Source organism: Pseudochaenichthys georgianus, chromosome 5, assembly GCF_902827115.2.
Source record: "Pseudochaenichthys georgianus chromosome 5, fPseGeo1.2, whole genome shotgun sequence".
NCBI classification, from domain to species: Eukaryota; Metazoa; Chordata; class Actinopteri; order Perciformes; family Channichthyidae; genus Pseudochaenichthys; species Pseudochaenichthys georgianus.
This window is the reverse complement of record NC_047507.1, coordinates 19,605,342-19,624,925: the sequence shown is the minus strand read 5'-3', so window position 1 is coordinate 19,624,925 and position 19,584 is coordinate 19,605,342. Positions and strand designations below refer to the sequence as shown.

Genomic DNA, 19,584 nt, shown 5'->3' with positions numbered 1-19,584 from the left:
TTATTGTTGACACTGCAGGATTAAACCAAAGTCCTGTGCAAGCTATAGACAAGTATCAGTATAAGGATCAGCAAAAACACGTATAGTGCAGACAAGAATCCATAAAGGAGGCAGTTGTGCATTTGAACTTTAGCCCTACTGAAAAAGCATTGAACTGATAATTCATTAGCATTAACATGTTTTACCATCTCTACTTGCATGTGAGCCTTATCAAGGATGAAGCTCAGTTCTGGACCGTGTGAGAGGCAACACACAAATTATAGCATTTCTTAATGGATGCATCCCTGAATCCAATCGGACATTTTTGTTTACAGAGACATATAAACTCCAGTAACAAATACTAAACAGCGAAGCCTCAACAGGTTGAGACAACAGACATATTACAAAATATTCCGTGGCATTATATTAGATCAGATTAGAAGTGGATCATAGATTATTTCCAAGCAATGTTAGTTATTAAGTTTGATGGCATTTGGTTATCCCTGGAGTGAATATTGAAACGCTCCCAGATCTCCTGAGAGTGCTCAGGATTTATTAACACTGCAGTTAGGCTCCATAATGATTGCGTTGCAAATCTATAAAAGGTCCCGAAGGTAGAGGCTATACGTCAGTTACTTACGAGTATAAAAAAAGCCCCTGTCAACGCTAACACACATGGTTCATTATCAGTCTGAGGCCTGGACACACTTTAGTGAGTAGCATCTGTCGCTGATTGCTGTTTAGCTCAATGGAGTTGCTACATCCGTAAAGCAAAAAGAGAAAGACAGCTGGTGTGTGTGTCACTACTCTACTGCAGTATTAAAATAGTCTTCCAATGGTATTGTTAATGTTTTTAGATTCACATTAGGGGCGCAAGATGCAGTGTCCTCCCAGTCTCTAAAACCGTTTTCCAGATTCTAGTTCCATACTTCTCGTTCAACTTTCTGCCTCTTGAGTCTTGACCCTGATAGGACAATCCAACTCTTCTACTTCCACTCCCAAGCAAACCCTGACAACACACTGTACTGTACATGGTACTTTATCATACACTGTAATGTCCCAGGTGGCCCACTTTCCCCTGATGCACAACCTCTGTGTAAACAAACACCCTGAAATCACCCACATCAGAAGCAGGACACATTACTTCTTTAAAGTAGACCAGACACACTTTTTACTGAAGCTGTAGCTAATCTAGCACAGCAGGTTGAGCAGCGTAACATTCAGAGAAACACTCCGGTCGGTCCTTTACAGCAGGCTGGTATCATTTCTCTAACATGGTCCTGCTCTCAGACGAAGCTTTCAAGAACATTCAAACGTCTACACTGAATAAACTGCACATGAATCATTGAACACAGCTGCATACTGCTCATAAGGACCACATTCTGTGTGTTTGTCTGTCTTTTGGAGAGTGCACTCATCCCCAGCTGTGGAACAATGCTTACAACACTACATCACCCATAATTCATCACACAGACATAAATGCACAAGGTGCACAGAGTGGTGCAATGACGATAAATGCTAAGAATAGAAAGCTGAATAAAACCTCAGTACAGGGAAACTATGACATGATAAAGCACCAATGAGGGTAGTTGTCAAAGTGTTTCTGTGTATAGGCACAGCAGCATATCTGCACCATAAAGCAATATGCTGAAGATACAATCTGTATGCAGCATCTCGAAAGAGGGATAACATCAAGCTTTGTCAACTGAAAGAGGATTATGAAGTAGCATTTGGTTGTGTATCTTAGGATCTAACTAAGATTGTCTTCCAAACATATCACAAACATCGCAACTGATAACAGTCATTCATTCAAGCCATCCATCACGGTCTCCACTCATTGAGTTCATCTGAAAACTACGCAGAGCATTACCAATCAATCTTTAGTCTGAGGAGCAGCAATGAACAACAGGCACCAAATGAATAAACAGATTATTACAGTGATGTAGAAACTACTCACCAGGTCATGGTTTGTGGAGTTGGAATCATCTGCTGGGAAGGGTACATACACAGCTAAGGCCATACAGTTGGCAAAAATAGCAATTAATATAAAGATATCAAATGGCCTGAGGAAAAAGGTTAAGGAAAACACGAAAAGTATGTATTAAACAGTAAGAAATACTATGGATACAACATGTTAAGTTATTAAGTGTGATATATTCTTCTCCTAAATGATTTGATCCGTATTTCTCGAAAAATATCTCAATCTGCAGATTTACCATATTAGCCAGATGACACCAAGAAACAATTTCCATCTCAAAATTAGTAATAAATCAAAGCACAAACTCTGTCAAATATAAAAATGAAATGTTGCCCTGATGCACAACTTCATGAAAATAGATTATTTGTTAAAACAACCAACCAAACTACATTGCTTTATATCTTTCTTTAGACATTTTTTGTTTTAATCTTATGGTCAATTATTCACACTCCTTTGATCACTGACAGGATATTTCAATTAACAACTTTTAGAAAAACAAACACACGGCTGCAGTCCATGCAGAACAACTTGGACTGCTGATACAGCCACAGCTACATTTCACAAAGAGTGCTGATGTTAAATCCCTATTGACCTTTTTTTTTGACAGAAACACAAAGGCGGATTATAAAATATTTCTTTGCCATTCACATTAGGCAATCTCCTTTATGACATCTGATGGATTTTGTGATATCAACATCTGCTTAAAGGAATGGTATGCTCATGACACTCATTTTTAAATAATTACCATCCGATAAAACAGACCAGTCTCTGCCAGTCTTTTTTTTTTTTTTTTAATCCGATGACATTATCAGTGATTTTAAACTGATTATATACCGAAATAACATCAACACTGTGGGCGCCGCCATTTTCCGGACGTGACGTAAACCATGCGTTTGGTTTTCGAAGACACGTTGATCTCCATGTTATTTACTGTAGTTTCTCTCTTCAAATATGCCTCACTGTATCGCGAAATATTGCCACAATTCTGATAGGAACAATCCACGGAATGCTCGGTTCCATCTGTTGCCAAAAGGTAAGCGTAAGAAGTACATTCGGAGGCAGTGGCTAGCGAAATGTGGCCGGCCCGTACCGAAAGATTCACAGGCTCATGTATGCAGCGAACATTTCAAATTTCCGGACGACTACTCTGAGAGTATGATGAAACATAACATGGGATTTATGGAACAACCATTACTTAATGGAGATGCAGTACCATCGGTCTTTCTGGTGTCATCACCGACCAGGACACCAGTTCGGCCAGTTGAGAAATCGCCCTCTGCAAGTGTGAAGCGACGGAGGAGCAGAAGTAGTGCTCGGAGTAAGAATAAGGTATGTTATAGCGCATTTCCATTGCAGCGGCTAGCCCCGTTTTAACGTCCTTTAGCGTCCAGGTCAGGACAGTTTTTGGTGGCCTTTCCATATAGCGTAGTACCGGCTAGTGTGTATTTCCCCCCAGTTTTTTCCGGCCCCATAAAATCGTGATTCTATGGCCAGGGACAATGAAGCTGAGTATGCTAAACTAGAGAGGGAATCGCTAGCAAGGGTGGTACTACATGCATACATATAGTATCTTATATCATCTTCCTATTATACACACATGCATTTCCAAACATTTGGACTACCTATGTTGCAAATGTATTATCTTTTCAATTTACACACGGCATCTATTGCACGTCTGTCCGTCCTGGGAGAGGGATCCCTCCTCTGTTGCTCTCCCTGAGGTTTCTCCCATGTTCCCTTTAAACTGGGGGTTTTCTTCGGAAGTTTTTCCTTGTACGATGTGAGGGTCTACGGACAGAGGGTGTCGTATTGTCATACTGATATGTATGGATGAATTCCCCCATCCAATCTCTTCACATTGGTCAAAACTTCTTCCTCTGCTGACGAGTCCGAACTCAAATACTCCGCCATGTTTCCGTGTGTTGACAAAGTGAACGCATGGATGACGTCACGACCATCACGTGACTACTGAAAATGGCAAAAATGGCGGCGGCCAGGCGGAATATACAGGTTTTGATAAAAAAGAGCTATAAAATCATTATTTACTGGGGAATATCGCAGATTTCTTCAGGGTATGATTTAAACATAATGTTTCACTAAATACTGAAGTTTGGAATAATTATCTAATGAGTGGACCATTCCTTTAAGCAACAAACCCACCAGACACACAGCTGCATCGTGGCCGTAAGGGTTGCACGGTTAACTTTAAAGATGTAATTCGATAGATCTTTAAAGCAAAAATAAAATGTGAGCAAACAGAAATGCTCAGTATTGGTTTAATGGATTCAGTTAAGCTCTCCCTCACTATTGTATGGATATGGGTTCAAGAACAAATGAACAAAAGAAAGTAAAAACCATAAAGCACCTAGTGAAAGCGTTGTTTGAACTAGAGGTTCAGATGATATACTGGAAGATTAGCTCTGGTTTAACTCGAGACTCATTTCACTTGGTGTCCAACCAACAGGCCAAAACCCGAAGACATCCAATCTCCACGGACACAAACGAAACAAGTCTCACATTGAACCAGATAACGCTTAGTGTTTTTCCTTGAAAGATTAATCGGCTAACCAAAAAGGTTCCAATTAGCTTTCCAATCTTATCGATTTATCAACTTAATCTGAGCTCTGTGAACAGGTAATGGTCTTTGATCAAATCTCCACACAGACATGCACCCAGCCCCACACTAAGCCGCAGTTAAGGATACTTCCACTCCACCAGGCTGATGCAGGCCCTGCGTATGGGGTTGTTGAGTTTGAGGCAGAACAGAGCCCTCGGGGGCCTGCTGTTTGCGTTACTGCCCTGTTTCTTGCTTTTGGCATACTGCTGCCTCTTCTTCTGTGCCAATGCACCTACCGGGATGGTAGTGGACGCTGGGGCAGGCAGGGCAACAGGTGCGGGGGGTGCCACAGGGGCTGGGGCAGGGGCCACAGCAGGGGCAGGGGTAGAGGCAGGAGGGGCCTCTGGGGCCACGGGGGCTGGGTCCGGGGCGGGCCCGTTGGCGCTCATGGTGTGGGCGTGGCTCTGTGAGGAGCATCCAGCAGCATGGATCTGCCAGGGTAGACGGGGTGGCTAGAGGAGGGCAGAGCAGTCTGACCAATGAGCTGGCACGTCAGCAGGGGGAGCGACTCTGGTGCTGCTGGCATAGTTTGCCTCTGAGAAGGAGAAAAAGGGGAGAAAATCATCAGTATATTTCACAACAATATGTTTTACAACAATAAAGACTAATTGATATTGCTTGTCTTCAAATCACTACAGTACATCGACTTGCATAATGCAATACAACACACTTTAAGGTTGTCGTCCGTGTTTATAACGCTTTGTAAGACCCAAATGCATACGTTTGACCTGCAACAACGCTACTGAGACCTCTCAGGTAACGTTTCCGTTATTCCCAATATTTCAGTTCATTATGTCAGTTCAATGTCTGATAAAGCTGCCTTTAGATTGTGTGACTCCAAATGCTTTAACAGGCCTCCTTATGCAATACATTGGTTGTAATATAATAATTTGAGACCTACTGTATGCCTGTTGGGTACATCATTCAAATAATGTTGATCTCTTCTTCCTATCTTCTCCCTTCTTCTTTTCTCTCCTTTCTTTTTTTAAATCTGTGTGTAAAGCCTCGTATACATGTGCTATCTAATACAGCTTGACTTGCCTTTATAAAATGTTTTCTTTATTCAAGTTACTGACAATCCAGCTCAAACTGTAATGTTGCTATTAGAAGATGGAGCTAAATCAAAATATGTCTCTCCCAGCAGTGCTTGTGCTGCAGAGGTGCACTGAGAAGGTATACAATACATTAGATGGTCCAAATGGTCTCAAAGGCAATGGGAGTACAGTGAAGTAAAAAGATGAAGGCAGGGGTAATTCATATTGGTATACAAAAAAAAATACTAAGCTACAACTTATGTAACAACGTTTTAGTTTAGCTTAGACATAACTGATGTTATGATCACAGACATATCAAAGATAGCAGAATAAAGAAAATAAGTCGGACAGCTCATTGAACTTTTAAGGATGCAACCTAGATAATTCAATAAGGTCAGAACACTTGTAATGTGTCTTGTTTTCATAAACAGTGAACATTATGAAATGTGCCACTGAAGCTGAGGACCGTTCAACAAGAAATATAGCAGGTTGGCCTGGTTCTGGTGATGCCATTACATTCTTAAATGTATTTAATCCAACATTTCCTAAATCTGAACATATAGGAGGGGGAAATATAAGCAGATAATATGCAGATGTCAACAGGGAAATTAAGCTTTAAATGCAGCCCTGCCACTCTCAGGCATCTCTTGGTCACATCAGTTGTGTAAGTCCTTGAACTGCTGAGCAGGCCCCGCAGAGGAAGGAACAGAAAAGGTCACATTGCAGTGATGCTCCAAGAAGAATTCATCTTCATATTGCAAAGAGAAAATATGATATGTGTGTTACTGTGATGTAAGACTGCACATCATGTAGTGAATTCAGCCAGCTTTTCATCTCCTTTATGCTACGATGGTGTAGCCGAGGCTAGTGAGCTCGATTTATGAACAATGCCTACCAAATGCGCTTATTTTTGGAATTTTAATTTCACTGCTGCATCGACAACGTCGACCGTGCACCCGTGATGAAAATGAACACTGATATTTCCATGAGCGATTCGTGACAAAGTAACCATCATCAAGCGTCCTCGTAATTCTCCTTGGACGCCACCAAGGTAGGAAATGGTAAAACCCCCCCAAAAAATGATGTGAAATGACGGGCTGACTCCAGGCGCTCATAGTGAACAATTGAGCATCGCACAGCCGTCAGATGGTCCTCGCTGCTCAGCAGAAAGCATCTTTATTACAACAAACCTGGATCAGAGAAGCTTTGACTCTCAGGGCTAATATAGTGGACAGTCCACATGACCAGAGCCCACCTCTGTTTGTGGAAAAAGGTACCAACCCGGTATCAGCACAAATCAAACTCCATTAAAATGTATTTACGTGTATTGTTCATGACAGGGCGATGAATCCCCTCCTCTGAATCCATAAATCATGACAGCGTCGAGAGAAAAGTGGCCATTTAATTATAACGGCTGTCCTCTGACAATAAAGGCTATCATCATTGCCTGCATGCAGGAAAACGCAGCTATGCTAAGAGGCTAACTTCAGTCAGTGGAGCAGAAACCGCACCGTGCTGTACCTTTTATCCGAAGACTTTATGACTCAGGTCCTCTCCGCTCGGTAACACGGGTCCAGGGCGAGAAACGCAGGTTCGGTCTCAAACAGCGGGGTAAAATTCATCAGCTCCGGTAGGGACACATACAGCCTGTGCATTAATTAAGCTCTTCCATGGTGATCGTGGAGAGCTGGAGACAGGAGAGTGCGCACCAGACAACAGAGCATCCTCGTCCGCTGCCTGCTTACCGTCACGGCGCCAGTCAACAGTGAAAGAACAGCAGAGCTCTCCTCCTCACATCCGGAGGTGCTGCTGCTGTGGCATGTCCGCAATGTTACCTGCTCACCGATAAAAAGGTGACCCACTTAAAACAGGGTGTCACATGCCGCATGCGTTAATCACGTGAAGGTCACTAAGGCAACAGAATAGACTCAAATCAGTGAGCCTGGTTATTTGTTCATTTTGTAAGTGATCTATGACTATGAGGCACTAAACAGGCTTAGTAAATTATCTTACTTTCTAAAAGGGTTTACAGGTTGAACCTAATGGTTAAACAAAAAAACTACTTTATTAATGCTTTATTGTTACGTTTTAATAGTCTCTGGTGTATTACCAAGAACAGCTTTTGTGTTGCCAACATATGAACATCCCTATCACATTAACTGACAACTTATCAATACAATAGGATTATAAAGCCAACTGATTTATTTACCATAACACAAATTGGTATTCATTCCTATGATTAGCAAGGGTAATTTATTAGAATGCAGCCCACTACCAAATAAAGACAGGATCCAGCAGGACAATAACTCCTCCCCAAATGTCAAGACCAATTTTGTTTTGTTTTGCCACTCAACTATAAACCATAGGACTAAGACAGAAAACAGTATCTCTTATGTTTGTATTGTTTTGTCAATAAAAAATTGCCATTCTATAAGTGAAAACTGACACTATTTCCTGCTCAAAATATTATTATTTTTTTAGAAATTATACAAAATGATCAAAAGGACATGGAATCATTATAAAGTAAATTATAAATAATGAGCAATAATCATTTATAATTTCAATCTTCAGAGATCTGGGTTCTGTAAATGCAAAAGGCCCATCAGTCAACACTAAGGCAGGTTTGACAATGCACTGAATTGCAGGATTGGGAGATTCTGCTGGTGAAAGGATTCTCAGCATTCCCCCACTACAACAGGCTTTCTATTGATCATCAGCAAGCAGTTGCTCAGCAGTTTTTTTGACATCGTTATATCTTCTTTTTCCCTAATGTTTTTTTATGTGTATCTTGTTTAAGTCAGTGAAAATGTCTCCTTTACCCTGACATGTTGCCCTCCATCAAACTGTTCCCTTTGCAATGGAACTACATTTCCCATTTGCGCATGTGATGAGAATGTAAGTCACACCACCCTCCTTTTCTAATGGTAAGACACACTAGAGCAGCTAATTGTGAGCAAGCACATTCTGGAGTGCTTCAGATGTACAAAAAGATGCCTTCCCCCACAAACGTATCATTAATTTAGGTATGTCCAGCATGAAACCATTTTACATCCAGAAATAATACATTTGGTTTTACATCAGCCTCAAATAGAATGCCTCCCATTACGCACTACATAAATAAACCATTGTAACTGTCTTTACGGCTAAATAATTGTAACTATGTATGTGTAAGTTAAAGTATACTCATTATAAACTTGTCATTCATTTTGAATGGTGTTAGTTTTGACGTAATCTTTTAATCCAATGGTTAACATTGTTGTTAAATTAGAAAAAAGCTGATTGTAGGTTAAGACAGTCTTGACAAATGCAACTGCATCACAAGGTACACACTAGTCCATGCACCCTTATAAAAAACAAATGACCAAATGATAGCTTTGACCTACAGAAGACCCTTAAATACTCTTCAGTTGTTTTTTACTTTCAATGACTAATTATATTGGTCAAGCGAACGAGTAAAAGCATGCAGCACTTAGAAACACCAACCGTTAGGCCACTGACTTTTGTTATAGAGTATTTCAATGAATGGTTTCACCCAGAAGTATTTTCCTCCCTACCTGCCAGAGTAGAACAGCTGAGCCTCGTCTTCACCTACATGTCCCAGCTGACACCAGGCAGCAGAAAACAGTCCTGTTCTCGGGTGGGCTGGTCAGTGAGTGAGCGGCAGCAGTGTTTGGTGAGAGGAGGCAGGGACGAGGCTCCCCATATCAACTTACCTGTCTGCCCAGGATAATGGTTTATTCTAGAATCGCCTTCAATTATTCACCTATGGATGAGGGGTGTGTGTTGGTAATTGTGTGGCTGCTGCTGCATGTTATTGTTTCAGAAGGCCGACAACTGTGAACTCATTTTTTGTACATTTTGTTAATGAGAGGCAATTCTCTATCCAAATTCAAATCTGAGTTTTAACAACATCTTCATTTAAAACACAATGTATTAATATAATATTAAGATTATTTTGTATTTAAAAGGTCCCATGTCATGGCCATTTCTACTGATCATAATTCCATTGTTGAGGTCTACTAGAATAGATTTACATTGTTCAATGTTCCAAACTCACATTGGTTTTTCATATAGCATCTCTGTATAGTATGTGTATTCACTCTCTGTCCTAAACGGCTTGTTGGAGCTCCTGCCCCCCCCCCCTCCTTGTGAGCCCAGTGTGCTCTGATTGGTCAGCTCGCCCACTCTGTTCTGATGAGTCCACCACGTTACAGCGGAACATCAGTGATTATGTGTTACAATGGCGTTAGCAACCAGAAAACGACACCAGCAATGACAAACAGATGAGAATGCTGCGTGGGGTCTGGGTGCCGTGTTGGCGGGACGTTGCACGGCTCTCTGCTGTGAGGAGCGGACAGTGTGAGCTGGATTACTGGTGTCGTTTCCTGGTTGCTGCGTGGGGTCTGTGAGACAGCGAGACATCGCGAAACTCAGCCTGAACTCAGCCTGAGCACCATGGACGTGGGAAGGGGGGGTGCTGAGGGGGCTGCAGCACCCCCATCTGCGAGGCTCCACTACATAATACAGAAGGGGACAGGTAATAACCGGAAAAGCATGACATGGGACCTTTAATACAAAATAAAATGGAGCTTCTAAGACAGATATGGTTCCCTCATTTTATCTTTGGTGATGAAGCAATAGTTTGAAATTGGGAAATACACAATTATACATTTCTGTTTGACAAAAATAAGATCAATAAATACAATAATAAATCAATACAACTCCAATTTCTGTATAGTAATGCGAAGTTTGAGCGAGAAGGCATCCAGCTCAGCATTAGCACTGAAACAGGGAGAGGCATCTCTAAAGATCACTAAATATGACACTGCAGGGGGTCACTGTGTTCCTCAAGAATCATTTTTGGAATAATATCACAAAATAATAAAGTACACAACTTGCTGCTTTAACATTTTGGTATGTGTAAAGATGAAACAAACAAAAATTAGTATAAGGTAATTATTATTGACCTATTGAGGCTCTGGTAGGTTTTTTTTTACAAAGCATCTCATAACTCCTGACAAGAAAGCAAATAAGCACATTCAAAATGTCCAACTATTCAATGGATTATAATCTTTAGCCTTTCTATTAGTTTACCACGTTTGAAACACAGTATAAAAATGATATGCCCTAATTTTAATTAATTAATTAATTTGAACGTATCACTTCTGTTTCACTCCTTTTTTTCCCTCTGCTTGTTTCTCCTGATGTTCTTGACCTGGTTGTGTCTGTACTGTTGATTTCACTACGAAGCTGGCCATACTGCAGGGAGGATGGTGGAAATAACAGTAAATGTTTCCGTATCCATTCACCTGGAACAGCCGATGTGCAGGTAGCTGTGTGTGTTTATGGTTTTTGTGACATTGTGTTTAAACTCTGCATCTCTCTTCAAACACACACAACCCTAGTGTGTACTTCCAAGGTGGATGGCGCAATGCAGTTTGTTTTCAGGGAAAATGGAGAAACACAGAGGGTGCAGTGGCCCTCAGGGACCACGGGTGTCATTTGGCTCTGAAGAGCAGAATGCACCCACTCTGATTTGATCTGCTTCTCTACTCTCTGTGCCACCAAAACATTTGACTGAACCTGAAAAATGTAACAACTGTATTTCTCAAGATAAAAAAGACATTATAATCTTAATTTCCCAATAGTACATTTTCAGTACTTGTACTTTTTGAAAGGGTCCTGATTAAGATTTCTTGTCCTCTATTCTGTGGATTCGCAAATCCGAAAAATATAAATGTTGTCAAAGCACGTCTTTGATTCTTGCTGTGTTAGAGCTACTTTGTTTGGCCATTCTCGAAAGAGATTATGATGTTTTGGGACTATAACAAAGCACAATGTGTTTAGTTTACACACTCAAACAGCTGTTATGTTTGTAGATCTCTTTGAAAATACACTTAGCTTTTACTATTTGCTTTATCCCCCTCTCTCTCCCTCTCATTCTCCCTCCCTCTGTTTCAGCAGCTTTTTTTTTAAATCAGATCTCAATAAAGCTATGAGTGTTCACTCTTAAACTGCAAAACCGCTATTTTCTTTCCAGTGCTGTTCTCATCTAATCTCAATTACATTCAACATTTCAGTATCATAACTTGCTCTATATCTGAAAAGTATTTTGTCAATCATACTGTGGTAATAAAGGTTTCTAATATTTGAAGCCTTTATTACTTTATTAGCACGTGCAAAATGATGTTGATTTCCTTGCCTTACCATGCATATAAAACCTGTTTAGTATGGCACTGAATCAAAAGCACTGATGCAAGAATCACTGCTTCTGCATGTTTATGAGAGGGCAGTGTGTATATTTGCGTATGTGTGTGTGTGAGGGGAATGTGTTGGTGGAGCTGCTTGAAGGAGAGCAGTAGTGATGGAGCCTGAAAGCCCTGCAGCGCAACTGTTCTCCCAGTGCATCGTCAACTTCACTGCTGAGCCCACAACACACGCTCAGCCTTAACCCCTGCTCGCTCCACACTCTACTCTTCTCTCTGAATCTTCTTTTCTCTCTTTGTTTCTCCTCTTGCACTCTCTCTCTCGCTCGCTGGGCTTATCTGAAGCTTTTCAGCTGAATCTTTATAAAGCGTATCTTCAAGTAGTTGAATCCACTTGTCTTGATTTCCTAATCTATTCATCCACATTGGTACCAAGGTCATGTCTCAGCCTTTTTCAAATTTTTTCCACCCACCCATTTGGGCCTTCAACTCAATCCAGACCCTTACTTTCGGGATGATCACCCATTTCAGCTGCAAACAGCTATATGACTGAATGCTCTGTTGATAATCCAATCATACGTCCTATGCTATTGTCATAAGCACTGTAAGGAGGTGGGGCCTCTGCGTGACAGACAGCTCTCAGATAGAAGGGCAAGCAGTATGTCATCATGGTGACTGCAGAGCGATTTAAGTAAATGGAGTGATAAGAGCAGAGTGGAAGAGGCTCAAGCCTGAAGGAGCGACTGGCATTAAAGCAATGTACCAAGATTCATGGTTGTGAGATTCTATGCATACGAGTGTGAGAATATTCAGAGTTCACTTATGTGTGTGCATGTGCACATGTCAGCATGCCTGAGTGCATGTGCACATATGTAGGACTTTATATCAGTAGTGTGAATCTGCATCTGTGCTGCTTCTAAAATCCCATGAATCATTAAAACCCAACAATGCTGACTACATTGTTTAACCTGAGCACTGCATTGTGTTGGAAGAGCCACACACATGCTCTGTGTTATATTAAGGCATTGTTTCAAAAGTGGTTGCTTTGCTCCTCTTTTTCTGCCAGAGAGATTAAAAATAGAAACATTCATACTCTCTGAATGTACTTTCCCTCCAGGAAGTGTGCAGTTGTGGATGTTCGACATTGGCTGCTCACCATCACGTGGCATCTTCATCCCAGGCAGCCATTGGCTGGCACCTGTGGGGCTCTGTGAAGAAAAGCTTTTCTGACAGGACCCAGGAGCCCAGAGGAGTTGCTGCAAACTGGGAGAAGGACAATGTTGGTGGAACCAGAGGAGCATTGGGGGCGCTCAAGAGATGGCATCACCTCGGCTGGGAGCGTGGAGGTGCTGGGAAGTGACCTCCAAGTCGCAGCTAAGGGCAGGAATCAACAGAGATGTTGACATGGATGGTGAGATGCAGAGGATGTGAATTAGGGGCATCATCACATGAGCTCAGCTGACATTTAATTTTTTGTCATCTTATTTTACTGTTTCCTAAAACTTTACATCAATCTGGATTTGTTTCATCCTGTGGTTTAAAATACACGTGTCATTGCCATTTGACCTCACTATTGATTCCGTATAAATTAATTTCAAAATTAATTAGTTAATTCAAAAATCTTCTCTGCTGAATGAATATGTTATATTCCAATGTTCGTTTTTTTCCAGTTCAATAATAAGCTAATAAAGTGAATGGAACTATCATATTAACCACAGGCCATAGAGTTATACATGTATAGGGCGACAGGGTCCTCTGGTGTTAAATGTGAGAAATACAACAGGCCAGTATTGCAAGGCTTTTCAAAATGGAGTAATGAAATACAGTGAATGTTCATACAACACATGAAGGATTATTTCCAGCTGATCTTAACACTCTTTACCTCACATGTGTTTTGTGTCTGGGTTTTTGGTGACCTTTCATGTTAAGCAAGTAATGTATGATTTATATATGAAGAAAATGGTCACAAATCATTGAAAAATCAAGACATTGAACACTGTATAATGTTCATTCAGATCTAATTATATTATTTCCTCACTGCTCCCTAACAGGATTACTTTTCATTGTTTCCATCCATTGGAAGCTTCCAGACTGAACTACAGCAGCAGACTGAGCAACTCTAAGCTGTGAGCAGTTTCATCAGATACACAGCAGCACATGTTCAAAATTAAAGCTGACACGTCTCTTCGCATGGCTAAACTGGTTTTTTGATATTATGCAATAAAATGTTGGCCCTTTTTTCTGAATAACCCACTCATTAATAGACAGTTTGTAATTGAAAATATATCAGATTTACCGAAAGGTCCTAGATGGTACAATGTAAGCAGTTTTAGAGTCTCCTCATATCTTTATCTCCTTTGTTGACTCAGCAGGTGATCATTGAAAGAGGTCAAATGTAGCATCAAAGATAATCCTCTAGGTGGCAGGCCAACTCTCTCCATAATAATAATCCCCTCATGTTCTGTGCATGTCAAGCATCCCATTTAGCTATATAAATCTTGTGACAGTAGTAGTAGTAGTAGTAGTAGTAGTAGTAGTAGTAGTAGTAGTAGTAGTAGTAGTAGTAGTAGTAGTAGTAGTAGTAGTAGTAGGCCTACTATGGGTTTTGCATGGGTTACGTTTTCAATTAATGGCACTATTTATCTGTACTTGTAAATAAATGTTCTTACAACCTTTGTAGGTTTTTTGGGCGATGCCTCTAGTAGTAGATGTAAAGTTGTATACCTTATATTTAATTTATGTTATATTGCTTATTAATTTAACAAAATGTATTTAGTTTATAACAACATATGAATTAGACAAAAATATATAAATTCAAGGCAAACTCAAAACACAAATGCAAATAAAAAAAGTAGATCCTAAAGTAGAGTAAACACAACCAAATGATTAGTTTCTCTTAAAACGTGTTTGTCGATTATCTTTAATAAAGCTCTAATATTACAAATACATAGCCACTTTTAACATGGGAACATCAACATTAACCTTTGGGCACACCCTCACACTCGCTCTCACTTTTCAACTAAAGCTCAATTGTAAACAAACCCTCGTTGCAGGCCTGAGTTGTAGCTTGTGAGCGTTGAGGCCTAAAACAAGCCAAGTGTATGGTTAACACAAGCAGTAAAATATCAGTCAGTCTCTCAGTACTTACGATTCATTTGGAACAGTCAGAAGGAGTAGATTGGGGGGAATGGATGTCCGGCTGCAGGCGGGAGAAACAGCTCATGATCTTCTCCACTCTCACAATTGTCCGTCTCCTGAATCAAAACAATCAGGTGAGCAACATGTCAACATGCTATTTCATGACGATTTAACAATAGCTTGGCTCAACTAGCTCCAAATGCAAAACGAATAACTACTATGCTAATGCTAACGGCTACCCCCGATTAGTTAAACAATAAGAGTTTTAGACTAAAAAATATTAGCTCACAGGTAAGAAAGAAGTCGGATACATGGTTTACATTGTGTATCCCTAAATAGAGTGGCGCAGGAAAGCAGTTTACCAATTTCGTTTCATGAAGAGTAGACAACTATAAGTTTATGTTTTAATGTAATGTGTTTATAGTTGGCAGAATATAGTTAGAATAAGTTATGTGGTTAACACAAGATTATTAGGTTTTTAAGTTTTGTTTGCGGTGTTGCAGTATAACTTGAGTCATGACAACTGGCGACATTCTATTATTTTCGTCATAGGAATCCGGGGCGTGTACATTGAGGACCCATTGTTGACTTACCATGTCGATCGCCTCGTTTGTCGTTTACGTTCATCTTTTGCTATATCTGCCTTCCTAAAATCACTTTGATGCACATTCAGTACTCGTATGTGAGGTTGTGGGTGAGAGGTGGATATCGTGACGCTTACAGGGAGGTATCGAACATTACAAAGTAGGTGACAGTGTGGATGCCTGTTCAAAATATTGCAAACTTGAATAAATCATTTAAATTATATATTTGTGTCCAACTTTCATTTGTACATCGTTCTTAATGTGATGTATAGTAGCTTTGATAGCTGTCCATACCTTCAGACAGCCTAAAAGTAAAACACAAGTCGTTTATTCACAGGCCGAACGCTCATCGAGAACGATGTACAAATGAAAGTCGGACACAAATATATCATTTAAATGATTTATTCAAGTTTGCAATATTTTGAACAGGCATCCACACAATTACCTACTTTGTAATGTTCGATACCTCCCTGTAAGCGTCACGATATCTACCTCTCACCCACAACCTTACCTCACATACGAGTACTGAATGTGCATCAAAGTGATCTTAGGAAGGCAGATATAGCAAAATATGAACGTAAACGACAAACGAGGCGAATTCGCCGTTAGCCATGCTACCGTGATGTAGTTCATTTATAGCCTAAAGCAGGGGTAGCCAACACGGTGCCCGCGGGCACTTAGTCGCCCTCTGGGGCAACGTGAGTCACCCTCTGGGGCAACGTGAGTCGCCCGCTGGGGCAACGTGAGTCGCCCGCGGGGCATGTTCTAAAAATAGCTCGCCAAGCAAATCCAAAATGTATAAAATACACAAAACAAAAAAGGAAATGTAATTAAAAGAATCTACCCTATGTGTTGAGATATAACATACAGACATGTATAGTGTATGACTCCATGTATTACTGTGTACCATATATTGTTTATGTAAGTAGCTGCGACTACTAACTGTGTTCATTGGTTAGGGCTGTACCACATGATTGTGATGTAACTACCTGGGGTATAAGACCGTTGGAAGTCACGCCCCTTCTCTCTCTGTCCTCAAGCCTCTTGAGATGTGTGCCTATAATAAATAACGCCGTGATGAATGGCTAAACTTGAACTGCTGAGATTATTCACCTTTCTGCTGCAGGAGACAAAAGGTTTAAGTTTAAATCTGCTAACAGGTTATGGGCCCAGATGCGATGAATTATTCTACAGTTCGAAGTGCACGTGCGATAACAAGGCGAGAAGATTGCCTGTTAGCACGGTTAGCATAGGAGTAGCTAGTTAGCCACGTGTTAAGCTAGTTTAGCATCGGGAGAACCGAGGGAAGCTAAAGCTAAGCTAACGAGGACCTAAGCTAAGCTACTGAAGCTACAAACGAAAAAGCCATGGCGAATAGAACCACGAGGAAGAGCAAGTGGCCCACGTTTGACGGGAAAGCAGAAGAGTATGAGCTCTGGGAAGAGAGGATGCTGTGTTGCATACACGGAGTGGGATTGAAGGAGACCATCCTTCGAGCACCCGCTGGAGAGCTGACCGCGGCACTGAGGGCTCAAGACGATTTTTGACCGCACCTTCAAGCCGGAGAGACACAGCATGGAATTGGCAGACCGGAGGCGCACCTTCGGGGTGGCGCACGGCAGAGGAGAAGCAGAGATGTGTCTGATAGACAGCGAGGGACGACAGTGTAAAGTGACTCTGAGGAACTCACTATACATCCCATCGTACCCCAAGAACTCTTTTCCGTGAAGTCTGCTACAGCTAACGGAGCCAAGGTTTTCTTCGACGAAGGTAAAGATGCTCTGATGTTACCGGATGGTACCAAGTTTGACATTTATGTATGTAAGAAAATGTACTATTAGCAAACAGTGTGTGATGTTGAAGATAAGTGTCATGTCAGCAATGATATCCAAACGTGGCATGAGATTATGGGTCACTGTAATTATGAGGATGTGTTAAAGCTGCAGGATGTAACTGTTGGTATGCATATTAAGGGTACAAAGCGTAAGCCTGATAAAGATTGTACAGTATGCATAGAGGGAAAGTTTACCCAAACGAGAAACAGAGATCCGACCGATAAAGCAAACACACCACTTGAGTTGGTAAACACTGATCTAGCTGGTCCAGTTAATAACGAGTCCATAAATGGCTTCAAGTATATGCACTCATTTACAGATGTGTGTAGGGGCAGTGTTTGTTTATTTCCTGAAAGCGAAGAGTGATGAAGTTCAAGCCACTGAGAAGTATCTGGCAGATGTAGCTCCCTATGGGACGGTGAAATGCATTAGATCAGATAATGGAACTGAGTTCACTACTAAGGAGTTTCAGACACTATTGAGAAAGAACAAGATCAGACATGAGACGTCTTGTCCTTATTCCCCACATCAAAACGGGACAGCTGAAAGAGAAGGGCGCACTCTTTTTGAAATGGCCAGATGTATGCTTATTGACAGTGATCAGTGACAGTTCTTGGTCCCCTCCTCTTCTCCTTGTACACAAACTCGCTCGTATCTGTCATTAGCCCGCATGGTTTTTCATACCACTGCTACGCTGACGACACCCAATTAATTCTGTCCTTTCCCCTCTCAGAGACCCAGGTCGTCGCACGCATCTCTGCTTGTCTAGCTGACATCTCTCAGTGGATGTCTGCTCATCACCTCAAGCTCAACCTTGACAAGACTGAACTGCTTTTCCTTCCGGGAAAATATTGTCCCACTCTTGACCTAACAATCAACATTGGCACCTCTGTTATTTCCCCGACTCAGACTGCAAGGAATCTGGGCGTGATCCTAGATAACAACCTGTCCTTCACTGCACACATCGCTGCTACAACCCGCTGCTGCAGATACACGCTTTACAACATCAGGAAGATACGTCCCCAGCTGACACAGAAAGCGACGCAGGTTCTGGTCCAGGCTCTCGTCATCTCATGCCTAGACTACTGCAACTCCCTCCTGGCTGGTCTACCTGCATGTGCCATCCGACCTCTGCAGCTCATCCAGAATGCAGCGGCTCGTCTGGTCTTCAACCTTCCTAAATTCTCCCACATCACGCCGCTCCTCCGCTCCCTCCACTGGCTTCCGGTAACTGCTAGAATCCACTTCAAGACAATGGTACTTGCGTACCATGTTGCGAATGGATCTGGCCCTTCCTACATCCAGGACATGGTTAAACCGTACACCCCAGCACGTGCACTCCGCTCTGCATCAACAAAATGGCTCGCTGCACCCTCGCTGCGAAGGGGACCCAAGTTCCCATCAGCAAAAACACATGGGTTTGCTATCCTGGCTCCAAAATGGTGGAATGAGCTCCCCATTGACATCAGGACAGCAGATAGCTTACACACCTTCCGCGCAGACTGAAAACTCATCTCTTTCGACTCCACTTCGAGCTATATAACTATTAACAAAACACTTATATACTAATAAAGGACTGGCTTACCTAAAGCCAGTTGAGTAGCACTTGAAATGTTTTTGCTCTATGAAACCTGATGTACTTATATGATTCTGTTTTCTTCAAGGTTGTATTTTGTTGGTCGAACGCACTTATTGTAAGTCGCTTTGGATAAAAGCGTCAGCTAAATGCAATGTAATGTGATCTGCCTAAAAACCTGTGGCACTATGCCATTCAGGAAGCAGCACATACCAGAAACCGGTGTTTTAATAAGCACACGGGCACTACGCCATATTCAGCACTGACAGGGAAAAAGTGTAACTTAGCTAGGATGCATAAGTTTGGAGCAGTGTGCTATGCGTACCAGCAGGACAGGGGAAAATTAGATGCTAGGTGTGAGAAAGGACGTTTTGTAGGGCATGACAAGGGAAGCCCCGCCAACTAGTTTACTACCCCGACAAAGAGAAGGTTCAGAAGCACAGACTAGTAAAGTTTATCACCAGCACAACTTGTGATAGCGAGACTCAGACACAGTGGTTAGAACAGGATTCGGAGGAAGACTGTGAAGAGGGAGTAAAGGCCCCACAGCCTAGTGTACTGAGCAAAGATGTACAAACTAATGCTCCACAGTCAGCACCAGAGGATGATGGCGAACAGCACCCTAGGGTGGCGTCAC

General features: G+C 41.6%; 1 protein-coding gene across 2 annotated transcripts in view; it reads right to left on the bottom strand.

Moving 5' to 3' along the window:
• Positions 1–7,335, bottom strand: part of cacna1da (calcium channel, voltage-dependent, L type, alpha 1D subunit, a) — a 68,341-nt gene extending 61,006 nt beyond the window's left edge. For both annotated transcript variants that reach the window (XM_034082617.2, XM_071203137.1), the window contains exons 1-3: positions 7,130–7,335; positions 4,662–5,109; positions 1,937–2,042 (exon numbers count right to left, since the gene is read on the bottom strand). In XM_034082617.2, coding sequence (XP_033938508.2) covers positions 1,937–2,042; positions 4,662–4,963 — 408 coding nt within the window. In that variant the 5' untranslated portion in view covers positions 4,964–5,109; positions 7,130–7,335. The remainder of the gene's footprint in view (positions 1–1,936; positions 2,043–4,661; positions 5,110–7,129) is intronic.
• Positions 7,336–19,584: the final 12,249 nt, after the last annotated feature.